The 21,912-nt window shown below is 43.3% G+C and overlaps 2 protein-coding genes across 5 annotated transcripts in view; one reads left to right on the top strand and one right to left on the bottom strand.

Moving 5' to 3' along the window:
- Positions 1-1,668: 1,668 nt before the first annotated feature.
- CDNF (cerebral dopamine neurotrophic factor) lies at positions 1,669-21,593 on the bottom strand. Of its 2 annotated transcripts, XR_001886064.1 has the most exons (5): positions 20,648-21,593; positions 18,545-18,587; positions 10,032-10,159; positions 7,930-8,071; positions 2,292-2,575 (listed from the first exon to the last, which is right to left on the bottom strand). XR_001886064.1 is itself a non-coding variant. In XM_017874374.1 (4 exons), the coding sequence occupies exons 1-4, from the start codon at positions 20,214-20,216 to the stop codon at positions 2,397-2,399; spliced, it is 564 nt and encodes a 187-aa protein (XP_017729863.1). In that variant the 5' UTR covers positions 20,217-20,332; the 3' UTR covers positions 1,669-2,396. The 2 variants fall into 2 exon arrangements, 1 of the variants encoding a protein (XP_017729863.1); XM_017874374.1 differs by lacking the exons at positions 18,545-18,587; positions 20,648-21,593 and adding an exon at positions 20,102-20,332 and having other exon boundaries at positions 1,669-2,575.
- Positions 20,360-21,912, top strand: part of HSPA14 (heat shock protein family A (Hsp70) member 14) — a 33,225-nt gene continuing 31,672 nt past the window's right edge. For all 3 annotated transcript variants that reach the window (XM_017874294.1, XM_017874301.1, XM_017874311.1), the window contains exon 1: positions 20,360-20,725. In XM_017874294.1, coding sequence (XP_017729783.1) covers positions 20,669-20,725 — 57 coding nt within the window. In that variant the 5' untranslated portion in view covers positions 20,360-20,668. The remainder of the gene's footprint in view (positions 20,726-21,912) is intronic.

Genomic DNA, 21,912 nt, shown 5'->3' with positions numbered 1-21,912 from the left:
TGGTGCATGCCTGTAATCCCAGCTACTGGGGAGGCTAAGGAGGAGAATCACTTGCACCCTGGAGGCAAAGTTTGCAGTGAACTGAGAGGACCACTGCATACCAGCCTGGGTGACAGAGTGAGACTCTGTCCAAAACAAAACAAAAAACAAAAAAACACCAGACTAAACACCATGGATATAAATGACTGGCTGAGCACTGTTGCTATTACCTCAATTTGTATCCTGAAAAAAAGACATAGAAATGCGACCTGATTTTGAGGTCAGACACCAAACATAATATTTTCAAACTACACATTTCTTGATAGGTTCAAAATGCAAAAATAAAAACAAATATAAAGGTTATAAGCAGTTTAAAAAAGAAAACTCTGCAGAGGCCAGGCATGGTGGTTTATGCCTATAATCCCAGCACTTTGGGAGGCTGAGGCGGGTGGATCACTTGAGGCCAGGAGTTCAAAACCAGCCTGGCCAACATGGCAAAACCCCATCTCTACTAAAAATACAAAAAAATTAGCCAGGCATAGTGGTGGGCACCTGTAATCCCAGCTACTCGGGAGGGTGAGGCAGGAGAATCACTTGAACCCAGGAGGCTGAGTTTGCAGTGAGCTAAGATTGTGCCACTGCACTCCAGCCTGGGCAACAGAGCAAGACTCTGTCTCAAAGAAACAAAAACAATCAAAAACTAACTTTGGTTTTTTTGAAGATAAAATTCAAAATAAAGTAGATGTTTTACACATGATAATGAAGCTGCCAAAATTCAGAAACAATAATGACTTTAACCATTCTTTACACCACAGCTTTCTTATTCTCACTTTTCAGTTACATCATATATATATTTCCCTAGGAACCACTAACTCTCTGACCTCTCAGCTGCCCAGCTGAAAATTAATTTACCTCTGCAGCATTTAGAATTAAAAATTATGCTTTCAGTGTATATTTTCAGTCTGAAAATTTCTCCTCCACTCCCTGAAAATAATCCCAGCTAGTAAATGCAATGCTTTGAATGAACAAGGTGGGCTTTTTTGTTTGTTTTTTCATAATTTCTGGCAGGGTCTTGCTGTATTGCCCAGGCTGAAGTGCAGTGGTAGGAATACAAGCTCACTGCAGACTCCACCTCGTGGGCTCAAGCAGTCCTCCCACCTCAGCTTCCCGAGTAGCTGGGACTACAGGTACACACTATCATGCGCAGCTAATTTTAAATTTTTTGGTGGAGACGGAGCCTCACTCTGTTGCTCAGGCTGATCTCTAACTCCTAGGCTCCAGCGATCCTCCCGCCTTGACCCCCCAAAGTGCTGGGATTACAGGTGTGAGCCACTGTGCCTGGCAAACAAGGTGTGTTGAATTAATTAATTTTAGTTAATTTCCATATAATTTTTCTACAGCAGTTTTTAAAGATATTATGTACATACAATAAAATGCCCAGATCTTAATTTTTCTACCAGATGACAATCTTATTTACCCATGTAATCCCCATGCCAATCAAGATATAGGACATTCCCATCACTCCAGAAAGTTCCAAGGAAATGTTTTTTCAGTATTCCCCAGCTCTACCTGCCACACAGAGGCAGCCACGTCTACTGTGGGTTTCTTATTCTTATGTGGCCAGAAAATGAAACCAAAAACGATTTTACAACTGCAAACTGATAAAATAGCATTAAGAATGGTAACGTTCCAAGTTGTCTATGAGCGTTTTTAATATGCTTTAATCTTCTATCAAAACTTGTCTGATATGTGACTGTAAGGAATGAAAAAGACCTTCAGCTTGGTTCAATTAATAATGTAAATGTTGATATAATTGCCAAACATTGGCTATACTTATAGGGGTTCTTGATCTCTCTATTTTCTTCAAGTAGGTTTAAGTGGGTTTTCTTCCAATGGGAAAAACCAGTACTCCTGCCTGACCATTTCTGATACCAAAGAGAGCTACAGTGTAGAGTGAAAACAGAACATTTACTTTAGAAAAACTTTTGATTCTGTATTTGGGATTGAAGTTGTGCATTAAATAACCTGACTGTTGTGTCTTTTGCTGTAGTCCAATATATTTTAAAATTGCATCCAGAGAGGAGTCTCTGAACGCCGCCTTCTTTCTTGGAATCAATTTACTCCATCAATTTGTCAGTAGGTCACTTTTAAGAGACAGGCAATGAAAACTGACATAGTCCTTCTAAGAAACTTATGAGAAAGGAACTTTTAGCTTTTGGTACATTGCAAATATAAGTTATCAGTAGTATTAGTTTTACTCATAAACCCAGGTAACAAAATTCTGCGGAATAATACCAACACAAAAAGCAGGAGACCAAATATGATGTATTTCCCAGTTATCCTTAATCAACATGTCCATATACTAGAGGGTCATTTTTCTCTCTAATTACAAGTCACAAATGTGCTGGCGTTGGAGATCAAAGCTCTGTTTTGGGGTGTGTCGCTGCATACTTGGGGGCCAGTTCTTGGATCAGATTCACATAGTCAGTTTTTTCCGCACAGGCCCTGCACTCCTCCCCCCAGCTATGCAGGATCTGCTTCAGCTCTGCCACTCTCATCTTCCGCAGGTCAACTGATGCCAAGTCCAGTGTTTTTTCTAGATGACAAAAAGGAAAAAAGCCAATTACAAAACAAATGGAAAAAGAAATCCCTATGAATCACTTCAAAAGGCATATAGTTTGCTTATCCCATGCTGACTACCCTATGATCCAAGGTGGGCAACGATTCCAGTTTCCATGGAAACCAAGACACACCCAGAGGAAAATGTGGTACAGCGGCCCTCTCTATTAGTGGGTTCTGCATCTGCAGACTCAACCAACCACAGATCAAAAGTATTCTAAACAAATTAAAGATAACACTACAACAATTAAAAAATACAAACAGGGCTGGGCACGGTGGCTCACGCCTGTAATCCCAGCACTTTGGGAGGCCGAGGCAGGCGGATCACCTGAGGTCAGGAGTTCGAGACCAGCCTGGCCAACACGGTGAAACCCCATCTCTACTAAAAAAAAATAAAAAATAAGTGAGCATGGTGCTGGCATGCCTGTAATCCCAGCTACTTGGGAGGCTGAGGCAGGAGAATTTCTGGAACTTGGGAGATTGAGGTTGCAGTGAGCGGAGATCACACCACGGCACTCCAGCCTGGGAGACAGATGAGAGTCTGTCTCGAAAAAAAAAATAATAATAATAATACAGTAATACAGTATAACAACTATTTACAATGATATGGGTTGGATTTGTGTCCCCACCCAAATCTCATGTGGAATTGTAATCCCCACTGTTGGAGAAGGGGCTGTTGAGAGGTGACTGGATCATGGGGGTGGACTTCACCCTAGCTTTTCTCATGATAGTGAGTTCTCACGGGATCTGTTTGTTTCAAAGTGTAGCACCTCCCCCTTTGCGCTCTTCCTCCTGCTGCAGTCATGTAAGACATGCCTCTTCCTCTTTGCCTTCTGCCATGATTGTAAGTTTCCTGAGGCCTCCCCAGCCATGCTTCCTGTACAGCCTGTGGAGCTGTGAGCCAATTAAACCTCTTTTCTTTATAAATTACCCAGTCTTAGATAGTTATTTTTCTTTTTTTTTAAAAATTTTTTTCTTTTTTTTGAGACGGAGTCTTGCTCAGCCTGGAGTGCAGTGGCGCAATCTCTGCTCACCACAACCACCATCTCCAAGGTACAAGTGATTCTCCTGTCTCAGCCTCCCAAGTAGCTGGGATTACAGGCACCCGCCATCATGCTCGGCTAATTTTTGTATTTTAGTAGAGACAGGGTTTCACCATGTTGGCCAAGCTGGTCTTGAACTCCTCACCTTAGCTGATCTGCCCGCCTCGGCCTCCCAAAGTGCTGGGATTACAGGTGTGAGCCACCGTGCCTGACCGATAGTTCTTTACAGCAATGCGGGAACAGACTCATACAAATAGCATTTTCATTGTATTAAGTATTATAAGTAATCTAGAGATGATTTAGAGTATACAGGAGAGAAGATGTGCATAGGTTATATGCAAATACTTAAGCATCAGGATTTTAGTGTCCGAGTAGGGTCCCAGAACCCCTCCTGCACAGGTAGTGAAGGACAATGGCATATACAAAGTTATTGGGATAATTTGTGTTTTTAATTTGACTTTCTTTCCAAGAGATTATATTTGCTTCAAAACTAAGGGCCTATGTAGTTCCACAATGTTTACTACCATTTGGAGCATTCTCAAGCTCAGTATTCCTAAAACAAATAGCACTGTATCCAAATTGCTACTGTTAAGGTAACAAGAAGGAAATTCATAAGAGCCAATAAGTTACTTTGGGATGGCCTTGGTTTGTGGCCAACTTGAAAGCCATAGATTGTAATTAACCAGCAAAAGTTATGGTTCACTTTTCTAGGAAGATGTATCTTTGGCAAAGCAAATGAGCATATACACATGACAAAGCACTATTGGGTTTTAAATAAAAATGGAAAGAAATGCAAACACGTGAATAAAATCAGGAATATTCTCGCTGAACCTTAATTGTTTGGGATCTCTGTTTTGAAACTCACCTGATGCCCAGCCCCTACTGGGATTAGGTTGCTAAATTATTACAGCACATAAAGCCCTTTTGTGTTATTCCCACTTCTCCAATGCTAGTGCTTTGGTGCCAGCCAACCTGGCTTCTAAAATTCTTGCCAATGATGCTTGTCACTAACATCTAATCTCCTCTAGCAAGACTACTATTTCCCTGTTTATAGATTGTGTGCAGAAAATATCAAAAACTCAGTTACTTCTCAATTGCTGAAAAGATTGAGAAAAAGTCCAAAATAGAAAAAAAAATAAGCTCATCTGTAATATACCAATAATTATAATTTTCCTATCAGAAAGAGGTACTTTTCCTCTTTCAAAAGAAAGTCTAGATGGGTGTGATGGCACACACCTGTAATCCCAGCAACTCAGGAGGCTGAGGCAGGACAATCTCTTGAACCCAGGAAGTTGAGGTTGCAGTAAGCAGAGATCACTGCACTCCAGCCTGGGTGACACAGCGAGACTGTCAAAAAAAAAAAAAGGTGTTTTTTGCCCCTCCCCACTTGTCCGGTGTTCACTTTGACCATGAATACAACATTTAAGTTTATTTATTAAACAATTAGTGGCAGCCTAGAATTTTTTCAGCTTTACTTCTCTTGAAAGTTCCTTCTCTTTTTTACCTCTGCATAGTAGAACACAACATTTAAAAACATTAAAAACCTAATATTTGTCAAATTATTTGTCAAAACTTTCCGGTAACGCTGTTCTAATTTAAAAGTTTGATGTTAAAAGACTTTTGTATTTGGAGGGTCAGCTATATACTGTGCTCCAGAGAACCCTTACATTTTTATAATGATTCCCTATCCTTTTTAAACACAAAGCAAGCAAATGAAAACATTCTTTTCAGGTCAAAAACCAAATGGCACCTTCCTAATTGAAAACATACTCCAACTCCACACTTGTCTTGCTTGTTAATTTCACGTCTGATTTGATAGAATACTTTTTAAAGTAGAAACTTGTGTAGCCCAAATTATTAATCTTCCACAGCACAAAGGTCCCTGTTTAATCTTATCTTTCCTGCTCACAATAGCTGGGGAGGATAATTAAGAACTATTAGTCTATTCAAGATAAGAGACTGAAGGAGAAAATACTTTTTTTTTTTGTAAATGTCAGTAGTTTCTTTGAGTTTTCTATAGAACTTGGTATCTGGCATTAACTTTAAAAAGAAGAAAACCTCTGTGATGCCCCCAAACTCCAAAGTAAAGGGTCACACAAAGATTAAAACTAGTTCACAGCTCCCCAAGGGCCTCTAGTGGCCAGCATCGCCAAAACATTAGGTAGTCATTTCTTCTCAATAATATCTGATTTGTTTTTCCATTGTTTAAGAAGCCTTGTAAGATTCCTTGGATATAGGAGAAATTATTCATAATAAAATTGTTGAATTAAAAAAATCAGAAGAGGTTTGTGATATTGGCTTTTATTTATTTTTATTTTATCTATTTATTTTTTAGATGGGGTTTCACTCTGTCACTCAGGCTGGAGTGCGATGAAAAAATCACAGTTCACCAGAGCCTTGACCTCCCAGGCTCAGATCCTCCCACTTCAACCTCCTGAATAGTTAGGACTACAGGCACTCAACACCACACCTGGCTAATTTTTGTATTTTTGTAGAGATGGGGTTTCACCATGTTGCCCAGGTTGGTCTTGAATTCCTGGGCTCTAAAGAGCTGCCTGCCTTGGCCTCCCAAAGTGCTGAGGTTACAAGTGTGAGCTGTCGCATCCGGCCAGGTTTGTGAATATTGTTTATACGGACTCAGTGATTTCTGCCCCTATTTCATGGCTTGGAAGCCAATAAAAAAGGGATGCCTACTCTAATAACTACCCTGGAAGTTAGGACTTGTGCTTTGCAAGTTGAGAAGTAGGTTGCCTTTGGTAACTTTCAACAGTAAACCTACTTACACCTAGTTATGTGGCTATAGGTACATAGGACTATTACACGGCTGTGTTGGAAAATAAGACTAAAATAACTTAGAGATGGATGTTAATTACTTAGGTAGTTGACAGTACTACATTGGGTATGTAATGTATGTAAAACAATGACTTAAACAAAAGGAATGGAGTGGGATTTCAGGTGTCATGGATAGGCTGAGGAAGGAATTCCCCATCCTTTTATGACACCCACTCAATCTACCTAAATGTCTAGCCCAGATACAAATCATGGTAAAAGAATAGATCTATCCATGTGAAATGTATGGGGCCAAGGATAACGCTTTAAAATAGGACATCTCCTGGCCGGGCATGGTGGCTTACACCTGTAATCCCAGCACTTTGAGAGACCAACGCAGGTGGATCACCTGAGGTCAGGAGTTCAAGATCAGCCTGGCCAATATGGCGAAACCTCGTCTCTAATAAAAATACAAAAATTAGCCAGGCATGGTGGTGCGTGCCTGTAATCCCAGCTACTTGGGAGGCTGAGGCAGGAGAATCGCTTGAACCCGCGAGACAGGGGTTGCAGTGAGCCAAGATCGCATCACTGTACTCCAGCCCGGGTGACAAAGTGAGACTTCGTCTCAAAACAACAACAACAAAAACATAGGACATCTCCTTCCTTGCCTTGCTGTTTGTTTTGGGCACCCTCTGATAAGCTATTTCACCAGGCAAAACCTGATTTGATGTGAATAACCAATTTCCTATCATTTAAAGCTGGCAGAACGGGAGCTCTGCCTAGGAAGGAAGTCATAGTCATCTTTACATCTTCAAAGTCCTTGTCTCATCTTTGAATAGGTACCAATTTTGTTTTAATAGATTACCATGATCTAAATCACCAGGAGGGAGTAGCTGCTCTCTTCAGATGTTGAGATTTTCCTTGACATACATATCTGGCATTGTCTTCGTGTGTTAGGAGTTTAAACTCTGTGATTTTGGTGGCAATTTTTTTTTTTTTTTTTTTTTTTTGAGACGGAGTCTTGCTCTATCACCCAGGCTGGAGTGCAGTGGCCGGATCTCAGCTCACTACAACTGCCGCCTCCCAGGTTCAAGTGATTCTCCTCCTTCAGCCTCCCAAGTAGGTGGGACTACAGGCGCCCGCCACCACGCCCAGCTAATTTTTTTTTGTATTTTTTTAGTAGAGACAGGGTTTCACTATATTGACCAGGATGGTCTTGAACTCCTGACCTTGCGATCCACTCGTCTTGGCCTCCCAAAGTGCTGGGATTAAAGGCCTGAGCCACCGCGCCCGGCCTCGTTGGCAATTTTAACCTAATGCTAATTATGCCTGTACTATTTATTTGTCTTCCCGCAACGAAACTCAAATGGCCATAGGTACCATTCATCAGCCCAGCAACTTATGGATGAGTGGTGAATTCCTTTCCTTTTAACACTGAATTTTTAGAAGGCATGGCCCCAAGGTTAGAGGTCTGGGAATCCATTGGACCTACTGGGAAAAACATGGGGCTATGTGATACCATATTTCAGCTCACAGATCTGGCTATCCAACTTCTTCAGCTTCTCACAAATCTTCATTGCAGGCATATGCACGCTCATTGGGCGTGTGACTTCACTTAGGATCTTCGTGGCTGCGTCTTTTGTGGCTCCTAGATAATAGCACTTAAGGAAAATGAAGAGAATTGAGTGTTCCAGACAATGAAGACAGCAAGGAATACAGTATCAAGAAGTAAGAAAGAGGTAGGCTGGGCACGGTGGCTCATGCCCATAATCCCAGCACTTTGGGAGGTTGAGGTGGGCAGATCATTTGAGGTCAGGAGTTCGAGACCTGCCTGGCCAACATGGTGAAACCCCATCTCTATTAAAACTACCAAAATTAGCCAGGCATGCTCGTTTGAACCAAGGAGGCGGAGGTTGCAGTGAGCCGAGATCGTGTCAGGGCACTCCAGCCTGGGCGACAGTGAGACTCCATCTCAAAAAAAAAAAAAAAAAAAAAAAAAAAGGAGAAGAAGAAGAAAAGAAAGAGGTTAACCTCGTTTTCCTGGTTCAGCTATTACATTTTAACCCCTGCTGACTAAGCCACCAGGAAACAAGTGACTCCATTCTCGTGATCATCCTAATTAGACGTGCCCAACAATCACATGGTATTCAAAGACTAATGAGCTGACACTAAGTATTTTCTCTGTGCCAGGTGCTGCTCTCAGTGCTTTAAAGGTATTAACTTATTTATGCCTCACAACAATCCTGTGAATTAAGTACTATTATTTTCTGTATTTTATACCCAAGCCAGCTGAAGTTCCCCCCATCTAGCAATAGAAGAGACAAAACTATAAAACCCAGCACATTGGCTCTAGAGTCCACGTCTTTTCCCATCAGGCAATTCTGACATTCAAGTTCTCTGACTTCAGAATTTTACATTTAAAAATATAAACGTTGGCTGGGCACAGTGGCTCACACCTGTAATCCAAGTACTTTGGGAGGCCAAGGCGAGTGGATTGCTCGAGCTCAGGAGTTTGAGATCAGCCTGGGCTACAATGTCAAACCCCGTCTCTACAAAAAAAAAAAAATCCCAAAATTAACTGGACATGGTGGCATGTGCCTTAGTCCCAGATACTTGGGAGACTGAGGTGGAAGGATCACTTGAGCCTGGGAGGTTGAAGCTCCAGTGAGCAAAGATCACGGGGACTCTAGCCTGGGCAACAGAGGGAGACCCTGTCTCAAAAAAATATAGATAGATACAGATAAACGGCATGAGCTTTACAATATGTCCATGGTGAGCAGTCAACATGCAGATGTAACTGACAATCTGACAATTTTAGGCAAAAAGGAATTGGCCCCAAATTGTCTTTAGTGATATAAAACAGTATCTTGAAACAAGCCATATGTGTATACCCAGGAAACACCATATTAATGCCATTAGAAGAAAATATAAATACTTCATGAATTACATACAAATAATAATGTAAAATATTTTGATAAGTTTGACTAATTGTCTTGGTAAGAATCGGAAAACCCACCCACTCTTACGATGGTAAATTCTTATTAGGAATTCAGTTTCATAATTTCATTTAAGAAAACATAGAATTGGGCTGGGCATGGTAGCTCACACTTGTAATCCCAGCACTTTGGGAGGCTGAGGCGGGCAGATCACCTAAGGTCAGGAGTTCAAGACCACCCTGGCCAACATGGTGAAACTCTGTCTCTACTAAAAATAAATAATTAGCAGGGTGTGGTGGTGCACACCTGTAATCCTAGCTACTCGGGAGGCTGAGGCACAAGAATGCTTTCAACCCAGGAGGCAGAGGTTGCAGTGAGCTGAGACTGCAATACTGCACTCCAGCCTGGGCAAGAGAGCAAGACTCTCTCTCAAAAAAAAGAAAAAAGAAAACATAGAATTGGTTGCCTGTGGTATACTCAGAAAGTAAAGTAACACTGGAAATATTCTGGATGAAAACACGCAGAACTACATGTCACTGGAAGATGGATTTCTGCTTGCTGCGTGCTCTAAGATGGACATGCTTGAGGCAAACATATAAGTAGGATGACATCATGTCTAAGAAATGAAACTATTAGCAGTTTTCTTCAAGCACATGGGGAAAATGAAAGGTGAAATTAACCATACCAGGCGGTTTTCTTTTCCTTTGGTATCCAAGCAAAAGCTGATCAATTCTTTCTCTATTGTGTCCAGTGAAAAGTTAACTCCTCTGTCTATCAATGACTTGTAGAATCGGTTCAAAAATTCTTTACATACTGGAAGGAACAAATAAATATGTCTGCATGCACAACTTAACCACTACCACACCTATGCATATGACCCACTAACCACATTAAAAAGTCCATATGGGGCCAGGCATGGTGGCTCACGCCTGTAATCCCAGCACTTTGAGAGGCTGAGGTGGGCAGATCACAAGGTCAGGAGATCGAGACCATCCCAGCCAACATGGTGAAACCCCATCTCTACTAAAATACAAAAAGATTAGCCAGGCATGGTGGCACGCGCCTGTAGTCCCAGCTACTCAGGAGGCTGAGGCAGGAGAATCACTTGAACCCAGGAGGTAGAGGTTGCAGTGAGCCGAGATCTTACCACTGCACTCCAGCCTGGCAACAGAGCAAGACTCCGTCTCACAGAAAAAAAAAAAAAAAAAAGTCCATATGAGTCAATGCTTCATGACAGTGGATTCCAATGCTAAGTAAGAATGATTTGGGGGCCAGGCATGGTGGCTCACACCTGTAATCCCAGCACTTTGGGAGGCAGAAGCAGAAAGATCACTTGAGCCCAAGAGTTTGAAGTCAGTCTGGACAACATAGTGAGACCCTGTCTCTACTACAAATATATATATATATGCCAGGCATGGTGATGCATGCCTCTAGTCTGAGCTACTCAAAAGGCTGAGGTGGGAGGGTCACTTAAGCCTGGCAAATGGAGGCTGCAGTGAGCTATGATCAAGTCACTGCACTCCAGCCTGGGTGACAAAGCGAGACCCTGTCTCAAGAAAATAAAAAATATAAATAAAAAGAATGATTTCAGGCCTGTTGTTATTAGTTTAGTATTGGGCCGAAATGCAGTGGACACGTATCAGTTTATTAAATCAATCAATCATTGGAACCAAGTTCTATCTAAAATAATAACTTTTCCACAAAATTTGGCTAACCCTAAAAGAAAATATACCCATCTATAGGCTACCATTTTGGGACAGCATAATTGTAAGCACAGAGAAAAACCTGAATAAGAATCTTGAATGAAACCCCTTGGTGATCTGCATAAGTCTTTATCTCCATCATTATGAGCCTAAAGTGAAACCAGGCTGGGCACGGTGGATCACGCCTATAATCCCAACACTTTGGGAGGCCAAGGTGAGAGCATCTCTTGAGGCCAGGAGTTTGAGACCAGCCTGGGCAACACAGTGAGACTCTGTCTCTGCACAGGCTGTGGTCCCAGCTACTGAGGAGGCTAAAATGGGAGGCTTGTTAGGTCATTTCTTCTAGTTCCTTATTTCTTGAAGATATTTTCAAGCTTGTTTTTTATATCTTTAAACACACTAAACATAATTATTTTATGATCTGTGTCTGAAAATTTCAGTATCTGAAGTCTTCAGAGATTTTTTTTTAAGACGAAGTCTCACTCTGTCACCCAGGCTGAAGTGCAATGCCGCAATATCTACTCTGCAACCTCTGCCTCCCTGGCTCAAGTGATTCTCCTGCCTCAGCCCCTTGAGTAGCTGGGATTAAAGGTACCTGCCACCATGACCGGCTAATTTTTATATTTTCAGTAGATACAGGGTTTCACCATGTTGGCCAGGCTGGTCTCAAACTCCTGACCTCAAGTGATCCGCCCGTCTCGGCCTCCCAAAGTGCTGGGATTATAGGCGTGAGCCACTGCATCAGGCCCAGAGTACGTTTCTGTTTGTTGTTTCCACAGGTTCTTGTTCCTGGTGCCTTGTTTCTTTGTGTGCTTGCTTATCTTGCACCACATGATACTCATACCCCTCAAATCTTATTTGTGAAGATTGTTTGAAGCCTGAGATGAATGAGCATTATTTCCAGTAAGGATTTGTGTTTGTATTTCTCAGGGCCTAAGGGTAACTAGCCAGGTGCTGCTTTAAACTAAATATATAGCTTGAAGTTTTGGGGCCCCTGATGTGAATTTTGGCTGCAAATACAAGTGAGGGATGTTTTGTTGTTATCACCTCTCAGAGATACATATTTTTTCTTTTTTCTACTTTGCTCAGTGTCAAGGTAAATTTCCTTATAGTCCCCTATGGGTAGGGATGGGTTAGGTTTATGTTCTATGTTTCTTTCTTTCTTTATTTATTTATTTTTTATTTTTTTTTTTTTTTTGAGACGGAGTCTCGCTCTGTCGCCCAGGCTGGAGTGCAGTGGCCGGATCTCAGCTCACTGCAAGCTCTGCCTCCCGGGTTTACGCCATTCTCCTGTCTCAGCCTCCCGAGTAGCTGGGACTACAAGCGCACGCCACCTCGCCCAGCTAGTTTTTTTGTATTTTTTTAGTAGAGACGGGGTTTCACTGGGTTAGCCAGGATGGTCTCGATCTCCTGACCTTGTGATCCGCCCGTCTCGGCCTCCCAAAGTGCCGGGATTACAGGCTTGAGCCACCGCGCCCGGCCTCTATGTTTCTTTAAACATAAAAAAACCTAACTTCTATGCCTGATTATTCCAATACCTGAAGTCATTGCAGGGGTGTGCCTCTTCTGTTTTTTTGTCCCAGCTGGCTATCACTTATTGTGCCCTTCTTCCCTAGGGGTTCGAGCCTTTTCTAAGAGAGAGCTCTATTTCTTAGAACTTTAACTGTATGAATTCTTTGAGGACTAGGTTGAATGTGAGTTCCTGTAAGAAAGACTCACATTTCCTGGCTGGGCGCAGTGGCTTATGCCTGTAATCCCAGCACTTTGGGAGGCTGAGGTGAGTGGATCACCTGAGGTCAGAGGTTTGAGACCAGCCTGGCCAACATGGTGAAACCTGTCTCTACTAAAAATACAAAAATTAGCCAGGAGTGGTAGCGGGCACCTGTAATCCCAGCTACTTGGAAGGCTGAGGCAGGAGAAATGCTTGAACCCAGGAGGCGGAGGTTGCAGTGAGCCGAGATCATACCATTGCACTCCAGTCTGCGTGACACGAGTGAAACTCCATCTCAAAAAACAAAACGAAAACAAAAACAAGACTCACATTTGCTCATGCCTGAGGGTATGAAAATCACTTTCAACTAAACGATCAGTTCAAGATGTTTCAGATCATCCTAGCAGTGTGATGGGGCCTTTGGCCCCTACCTATGGGCATGAACTTCTAATTATGAGTTACCAAGTAAGAGTTTTGTTTTTCCTTTTACTCAGTAAAAAAGTTCAAGTTAAACCATTTCTTTTAGTCTCTAAAGATGGAAATAGGTTGTAGTTATTTTCAGTTCACCCTTTATAACGAAGGGCTAGTTCTTTGGGGCCCTGAATTCACTGGGAGAGGATCTGCTCTCACACTCCTAACTTGGAAATGCCTGGGACTTGTGTTCATTTAGCCAAAACCATGAAAACTTTAGTTCAGATCACCTGGCTAACAAATGATTCAAGGTAAAGCCAGCTTCAGTGCCCCCTTCAACCCACTGGACTCCCACTTCTACTCTGTAGTTGGCTTCTGGGTATGCCTTCCCAACTCATACTTCACAATATTTTCACATTTTTTATTTTCAGTTGTTTCTAGATGACTGGCCAATCATGTCATCTTTTAGAGTTTAAAGTCATATATATTTAAATTTTATTACTTTATTTATTTATTTATTTTTTTCCAAGACAGAGTCTCACTCTGTTGCCTAGGCTAGAGTGCAGTGATGCGATCTCAGCTCACTCAGCAACCTCCACCTTCTGGGGTTCAAGCAATTCTCCTGTCTCAGCCTCCTGAGTAGCTGGAACTACTGGCGTGTGCCACCACACCTGGCTAATTTTTTGTATTTTTAGTAGAGACGGGGTTTCACCGTGTTAGCCAGGATGCTCTCGATCTCCTCACCTCGTGATCTGCCCACCTTGGCCTCCCAAAGTGCTGGGATTACAGGCATGAGCCACTGTGCCCAGCCCATATATTTTTATTTCTAATGTTATCAACATGAACAGAATACTAAATGTAATAGCCAGTCATTCATGTTTTTAACAAATATTAAGCGACTAGTAAGTGCAAAACAGTGTTCTAGGTTCCTGAGATTCAGTAATGAAGAAAACAAAGTCCTTGCCCTTGAGCGTTACATCTGATAGAAGAAATAAAGGTATAGGTAGCAAAGAATAAACATAAACATGGTAAGGAGGATGGAGGGTGACAAAGTAATAGTATGATTCTTAATGGGTTGGTTAGGAAAGGTCTCTTAGGTAAACTCATATTCAAGCAGACACCTGAAGGAAGTGGAAGAACAATTTCAGTGGATGACTTGAGAAAAACTCCACAGGCAGAAGGGACAGCAAGTACCAAGGCTCAAATGCAGGAGTGTCCTTGGTGGCTTCAAGGAACAGCCAGAAGGCCAGTGTGGCTAAAGTAGAGGGAGGAAGAGGGAGGTGTGTAGCAAATGAGATCAAATAGGCAGCAGCATGCCGGGGCATCCAGGGTCTTTCAAGCATGGTGAGGTCTCTGGATGTCGCTCTGAGAAGGGAAGCCGTTTAAGGTTTTGAGTAGAGAAGAGCTATGGTCTGACATGATTTATAAAGGATGTCTCTGAAGGCTGTCTGAAGAAAGGATTACAAGGAAGCAGAAAAGAAAGCAGGGAGACCAGCTGACCAGTTTAGAGGTTCTCAAAATAGTTGCATCTCTTAGACCAGGGTAATAGCTATAGCGGTCAGGAAAAGTGGTGACACTCTGGACCTATCTTTAAGGAAGAGCCAAAATAATTCACTAATGAGCCAGATGTTAACATGTCAGGTTGGGGGGTGAGAGAGAGTAATCAAAGATAATCCCAATAATTTTGGCCAAGAAATTGGAACCGTGGAGTTGCCATTTGCTGAAATGAGGAAGACTGCAGGAGAAGCAAGTTTATGGTGACAAGCAGGAATCTAATTTTTTTTTTTTTTTGAGACAGAATCTTGCTCTGTCGCCCAGGCTGGAGTGCAGTGGCATGATCTTGGCTCACTGCAAGCTCCAACTCCCGGATTGAAGTGATTCTTGTGCCTCAGCCTCCTGAGTAGCTGGGATTACAGGTGCGTGTCAACACACCTAGCTAATTTTTGTATTTTTAGTAGAGATGGGGTTTCGTTATGTTGGCCAGGCTGGTCTCTAACTCCTAACCTTAGGTGATCCGCCTGCCTCAGCCTCCCAAAGTGCTGGATTACAGGTGTGAACCACCACGCCTGGCCAGAATCCAGTCTTGACATACGAAGTTCAAGATGCTTCCAGACATCTGTGATGGTTAATTTTATGTAGCAATGATGAAATTAACACTTAAATTGATGAACTCTGAGTAAGGCAGATTGGCCTCCATAATGTGGGTGGGCCTTACCCAACTAGTTGAGGGCCTGAATAGAACGAAATAGACCAGCCTCCCTGACAGAGAGGGAATTCTCCAGCAGACTCCCTTTAGACTTCATTCGTACCACAGGCTCTCCTGGGTCTCCAGCCTGCTTGCCCACACTGCTGATTTTGGACTTCTCAGCCTTCATAATCTTGTGAGTCAATTCCTTATAATAAATCCCTTTTTATATAGATAAATATTATAGATATTAAGAAGATATATAGATATAGATTATGTGTTCTGTTTGGTCCTATTGGTTTTATTTCTCTGGAGAACCTTGACTAATATAACATCCAACTGGAAACAGTGAGAAGGCAGCTAGATATAGAAATTTGAAGATCAGGTATAAGATCTAGGATGAATATATAAATCTGGAAGCCATCAACATTTAAATGGCGTTTTTAAGATGAGAACACAAAGTAAGGAGAGATGGAAAAGAGACACAGTCCTGGGTCTCAGCCTTGTGAAATCCCAATGTTTAGCAATTGGGAAGATGGAAAACAACCAGAAAAAGACTGAAAGGAGCAGGCAGTGAAGTAGGCTAAGAACAAAGAGTGTTATTCCAAAAGGCAAGTGAGCACAGTGTTAAAAGGAATGTATAATGGGCCTGCTGTGTTAAATGTGAAAAATGAGATCCCTCTCAACATGTATTTTGCTGAGTTTAATTAGCAAATATATTCAGTATGCAAAGAAGAAACCCGCTGTAATGATCAATGCTACAAGTCACCAGAAACTGTCATTAGGCTAGGCATGGGGGTTCACGCTTGTAATCCCAGCACTTTAGGAGGCCAAGGCTGGCGGATCACTTGAGCTCAGGGTTTCAAAACCAGCCTGAGCAACACAGTGAAACCTCATCTCTATCAAAAATATAAAAAATTAGCTGGGCGTAGTGGTAAGCACCTGTAGTCCAGCTACTCAGGAGGCTGAGGAGGGAGGATCACTTTAGCCCGGGAGACAGAGGTTGCAGTGAGCTGAGACTGTGCCACTGCACTCCAACCCGGGCGACAGAGTTAGACTCTGTCTCAAAAAAAAAAAAAAAGGAGAAGAAAAGAAAAGAAGCTACCATCAAAGTCTCCTAGTAACCTCTAATTCTTTTCTCATACAAAAGAAACCCCCAGTATTCCAGTGCCTCATTGCTCTTAAGTATTTCCCACAATATACCTTCATGATTTCTATACCTCAACTATCATTCTGCCAATGTATCATCTAGCTGATGAAAGTTAGCAATACTAACTTGTCCTTTTCAAGATGTACATTTGACTCAGTAAGATACCCAAAATTTTATCACAGCATATATGCATACATTTCTTCAACAAACTGAGCACCTACCATATGCCATGCAGTATGGTAGCTGCTGGAAATGATGTGGTGAGAGACACTGCCTTGACTTTCAGAGGAGACCAAAACAATATGAGAAGTGTGTTAGATACTGTGGGAAAACAAAAGAGCGGCACCTGGAGGAAACTGGGAAACCGCTGAGTACTAAATAAGGACTTATTGAGTATTAGTACTAATATTTAGTACTAATACTCAATAAGTCCTTATTTAGTACTAATACTAAATAGTATTAAATACTGATTTAATAGTATTTAATAGTATTAATACTAATTAGTACTGAATAAGGACTTATTTAGTATTAGTACTGAATAAGGACTTATTTAGTATTAGTACTGAATAAGGACTTATTTAGTATTAGTACTAAATAAGGAAATAATATGATAGCCCTGCCAGGGGACTAGATGGGAGGGAGACAGGCAGCAGGAAGAATGCTGTTTTGACAATACGGAGGGGAAAACTGGTGAAGGTCTGCAAGGAAGTCCTGGACTTGGGTAAGGAGAAAGGAGCAGGGCCAGTCAGGAGGTACAATCAACGATGCAGTGATTGGTTTGCTGTAAGGGATAAGGGAGAAAGAGAAGTCTAGAATCTAAGCTAGTTGACCAAGTAGTTGGCCCATGCTGTCACCATAAGCATGACAGTAACAGGTTTAGTGGAGTGAGAAGGGAAGGAGATGATGACTTGGTTTTTTTGACTGTGTGAATGTTGAGGTATACCATATCTAAGAAGGCATGTTCACTGGTCAATCGGATGCAAGGTCTGGGACTCTAGAAAGGTCAGTGGATATAAGCTTAGAGATTTATTAGACTGGAGGTAGGTTGCTTTGGGTTGCCAAGAAGAGTGTGTAGACCGAGAAGAGAGCAGAAGGCAGAACCCTGGAAAATTCTAAGCCATGGCTAGAGGATCAGAAGCCCACAAAGACACACTGGACAAGTGGGCATAGAGACACGAAGGAAAAAAGCAGTATCGTGACCATGAAGAGAAGATAGTTCCTGAAAGGGAAAGATGTCAGTTGTGTCACACGCCACAAAGAAGTCAAGGTAAGAAAGGAAACTCATTTTCTGGACTTACATGAAGAGAATAACCTTGCCATAAATGCCCTAACAAATTAGTAACTTCTTAAGTTTTCTAGGATGTTTTTATTGCTAAAATAACCTCAGATAGCCGTAATTCTTTTATTTACATTGTGGTTTTATGTTTATTAAAGATAGTTCTATAAGTGAATCTATAATTATTTTAAAATAAAAAGTTGTTTAAAATAGTCCCATAATATAATCCTTTAAAAGAGACTTGGAAATATTTACATTTTTCCAGTAAACCTCACATTAGCTAACGTAGGATTCACAAACTTGAATATCTACAGGGGCCAGGCAAGGAAAAGAAGAGTTAAGCAATTTGAATTGGGGCGGAGTGGGGTGGCAAACAACTCAAAACCCACGTCCTTTCTAAAACAGCAGCCAATAGCCAATTCTACTATATTGCCATAAGGGCCAATCTTGCCAGGTCATCCGGTTTTTTGAGAAAAGCCAGAAATATGAATTTTTACATAAAATTTCCCAATTTTAAAATGTACCCAGCGAATTTAATTTTTTTCAAAATATTTTATAAATGTAACAAAATATATCAATAGGTCTGAGATGGCTCATGAATCATTTAGTTTTTTTACCTTCACTCTAGAGTATATATAATATGGCATTTTAATCTTATACATTGAGAAGAAATTAAGTTGTAAATAAGAAAGGAAGCTGAGGAGGGAGGATCACTCATAAGCAGTAATACAGCTGGATGCAGAATCTAGTTCTTTTAGTCACCAAACTGTTATGTCTTTCCTCTGCGATTATACGGCTTCTTTACCTAACAAATGAAACATATACACAGGTTAGTCAGACATGCAAGTTAATAATCACAGCATGCTGTAATAAATTTAGGACAGACAGCATAAGCTTTCCACTTAATTAATCCAGATGCTGTCTCTACTGAAATGTTTGTAAGTGGGAGCTCCAGATGAGTCATCAAATCAATTGTCTTTGCCTCACAAATTCTGCTTTAAAAGTATAGAACACAATCATAGCACAGTTTTGAGCAAAATTATAACTTAGCTAAATAAATATCTTTATATCAAATAATAACATCATGTAGATATTTTAAATTTCTGGAGAAAAGTTTAAATTATTGCAGAGCTGATAGAAAGCTGGGCTCCACTTATCTTAAGGACTGGCCGCTGTGGCTCACGCCTGTAATCCCAGCACTTTGGGAGGCTGAGACGGGCCAATCACCTGAGGCCAGGAGTTCAAGACCAGTCTGGCCAACATGGTGAAACTCCATCTCAACGAAAAATATAAAAATTAGTTGGGCTTGGTGGTGGTGCCTGTAGTACCAGCTACTCGGGAGGCCGAGGCAGGAGAATCGCTGGAACATGATGGTGGAGGCTGCAGTGAGCCAAGATTGTGCCACTGTACTCCAGCCTGGGTGACACAGCGAGACTCTGTCTCAAACAAAAACAAAAACAAAAAACAAAAACATAACTTTAGTATGACTATATCCATCCATTCACTCAACATATATGATGAACCTACAATTTCCTGTTCTCTAGGGATATATTTTCCAGCTCAGGGCATATACATTTAAACTAATCATTTTCAGTAAAACATGGAGTGAGCGCTACAGGAGTACAGAAGGAAGGGGCTAGCATAGCCACTTCTTTGCCTTTGCTAACAGATCTCTAGAGTATGCTGATTTTGCAAAAACCAAACTCTCAAGAGCTAGGGGACTTGGTGGGACACAGACTCATGTATTCTGACTGCAAGTTCACAGCTGAGATACCGTGAACAAAAAGGAATCACTCTTTCGTATTCCTCTCTTTCCCAAGGAGTCAGTGTACTCCTTTGCAAAGCAACTTTCACCTATAGAGTCCTAACAAATATTAGCTATGTTTTCTGATTTAAGTCACTCAACTCAATGCCATGTTTTGTTTTCCTTTTGGGAGTCACCAACTAGCTTGGACTTGAAAGACGTCTTCTGTGCAAGGGGAAGCAAATCTTACTGGTTGGAAGCAGCAGAATCAATCTGGCGCCAGGATCATCTGAATCTAGCAATCTTTGCACAAACTCTAATCCAAATACAAACCCACCAGCTTTTACTGCTGAAGTTTAATATTCACAGCAAAACCACAACGTGACCTCACGTTGCCACTGGGCCCGGCTTGAGCTTTTGCTCGAGCTGGGTTTGGGCGATCTAAAACGAGGGACAGGGCCTGCATTTCCTGGGTGAAATGTTATTTATAGCCAGGGCCAGAAGAAGCCAAAGCCTACAGCAGTTGCGCTGCAGCGCGGGGCCGCCGCCATGCAAGCAGGTCTCATACCGCTCACCTTCACAGTCGGCCCCCGGTCGCCCCCCAGCCTCCTGGCCCTGCGCCAGCACCGGGTGTGAGACCCAAAGCCCGGCGCAAAAGGCCACCACGGCAACTGGGCTCGCGCACCACATGCTGGGACAGCAGCTTCAATCGCCTCCGCCACCCGCACCCACCGCCCACCGAGCTGCCGAAGCGAGCTGAGTACGAGGTTGGAAAGAATCTGCCGGTAGTTGCCAGGACAAATGACGCAACTGAACTGAGAGTTTCCATTGGCTCTCACGGAAGGGACAGGAAGGGGGCGGAGCGTAAAAGCCTTTTCCCGGCCCTCCCTGGTTGCGCGTGCGCACTGTGCAGTTCCGCAGAGCGCAGAGACACGCGCTGAAGCTGCTCGCGTACTGCGCGTGAAGAAAGGCAGAACCTTCACGCTGATTGGCGGCGACGCGGGAGGCTGTCGCGCCGGACCGGACGCAGGGGGCGGGCGGGAACGTGAAGCTCCGCGGTGCCTGATGGGGTCGTTGGGCGGCCGGTAGCTGTTGCTGTTGGGGGACCCCCTCATTCTTACCGCCGCCGTCCCTGCTGCCTCATGGCGGCCATCGGAGTTCACCTGGGCTGCACCTCAGCCTGTGTGGCCGTCTATAAGGTGAGGGGCTGCGGAGCTGGGCTAGGGCTTCATGACGGCCACCCGGTTCTCTGGCGCGGGCTCAACCACAGGCTTGAGAGCGGCGTGTCGCCGGCCTAGGGATGTCGTGGAGTAGCGTTGCCACGAGGACACTCCGGGGCGAAGGGCCGGGCGGGCCAGGCCTAGCCCCTGGCGATTCCTTCAGAAAGTCCTCTGCTCCGTGGCGAAGGCTCGCGGCGATTTAGACGTGCGGGGTTCCAGGGGCGTCATGGCGGCGGGATGCCCAGAGGGGTCCCGGGGACAACGGAGCTGCAGGGTGCCCGGGGGATCTCGGAGAGGGCGGGGCCGCTGGGTGTCCGGCGGGGGGGGGCGGTCCCGAGGACGTCCTGGCCTCTGAATGCCGGAAGGGTCTCGCTGACGTCAAGGCCTCAGGATTCCCTTGGGTGGGAGGTTCTCGGGAAGTCGTGGCCGCGAGGTACTTGGAGGCGGTGGTCTTTGGGACAGCAGGGCCGCAGGATGCGCTGAGCTGGGCCCCAGTGTCTAGGTCCCGGAGGGGCGGGGAGGCTGCTGTCGAGTTGGAGCTGATGGTCCTGCAATGCTGCCTGGCTGTGAAGCCAGTTGATTGTGCATGCTCTACAGAGGTGGCCTTTCTGAAGTGAGCTTGACAGGACTTGTGACTTTTCTCTCCTCAGTGGGGAGGCAGAAGGAACGATAATCATGAACTCCGTTGCCACTAGCCCCGCGTTTAAGTGTCAAATGACTTGTTAGGAAAAGCCGAAGGGAATAATGCTACTTCATTTGTAGAAATGGGAAGAAAGGGGCCCAGCGCAGTGGCTCACGCCTGTAATCCCAGCACTTTGGGAAGCCGAGGCAGGCGGATCACGTGAGATCAGGAGTTCGAGACCAGTCTGGCCAACATGGTGAAACCCCGCCTCTACTAAAAATACAAAAAAATTATCCGGGTTCGCCTGTAATCCCCGCTGCTCAGGAGGCTGAGGCATGAGAATCGCTTGAATCCGGAAGGCGGAGATTGCAGTGAGCCGAAATCCGCCACTGTAGTGTGCACGCCAGCCTGGGCCACAGAGCAAGACTCCGTCTCCAAAAAAAAAAGAAAGAAAGAAATGGTAATGGTAAGAAAGAAGTAGGAAAGGTAACGTAATAATAGGCTTCGTTTTCGTTTTGTGTGTAGAAAGGTTGTTATTACTTTT

Source organism: Rhinopithecus bieti, unplaced genomic scaffold (genome assembly GCF_001698545.2).
Source record: "Rhinopithecus bieti isolate Rb0 unplaced genomic scaffold, ASM169854v2 scaffold_1012, whole genome shotgun sequence".
Classification (NCBI taxonomy): domain Eukaryota; kingdom Metazoa; phylum Chordata; class Mammalia; order Primates; family Cercopithecidae; genus Rhinopithecus; species Rhinopithecus bieti.
The sequence above is the reverse complement of the archived record's forward strand: the minus strand, read 5'-3'. Positions and strand labels throughout refer to the sequence as shown.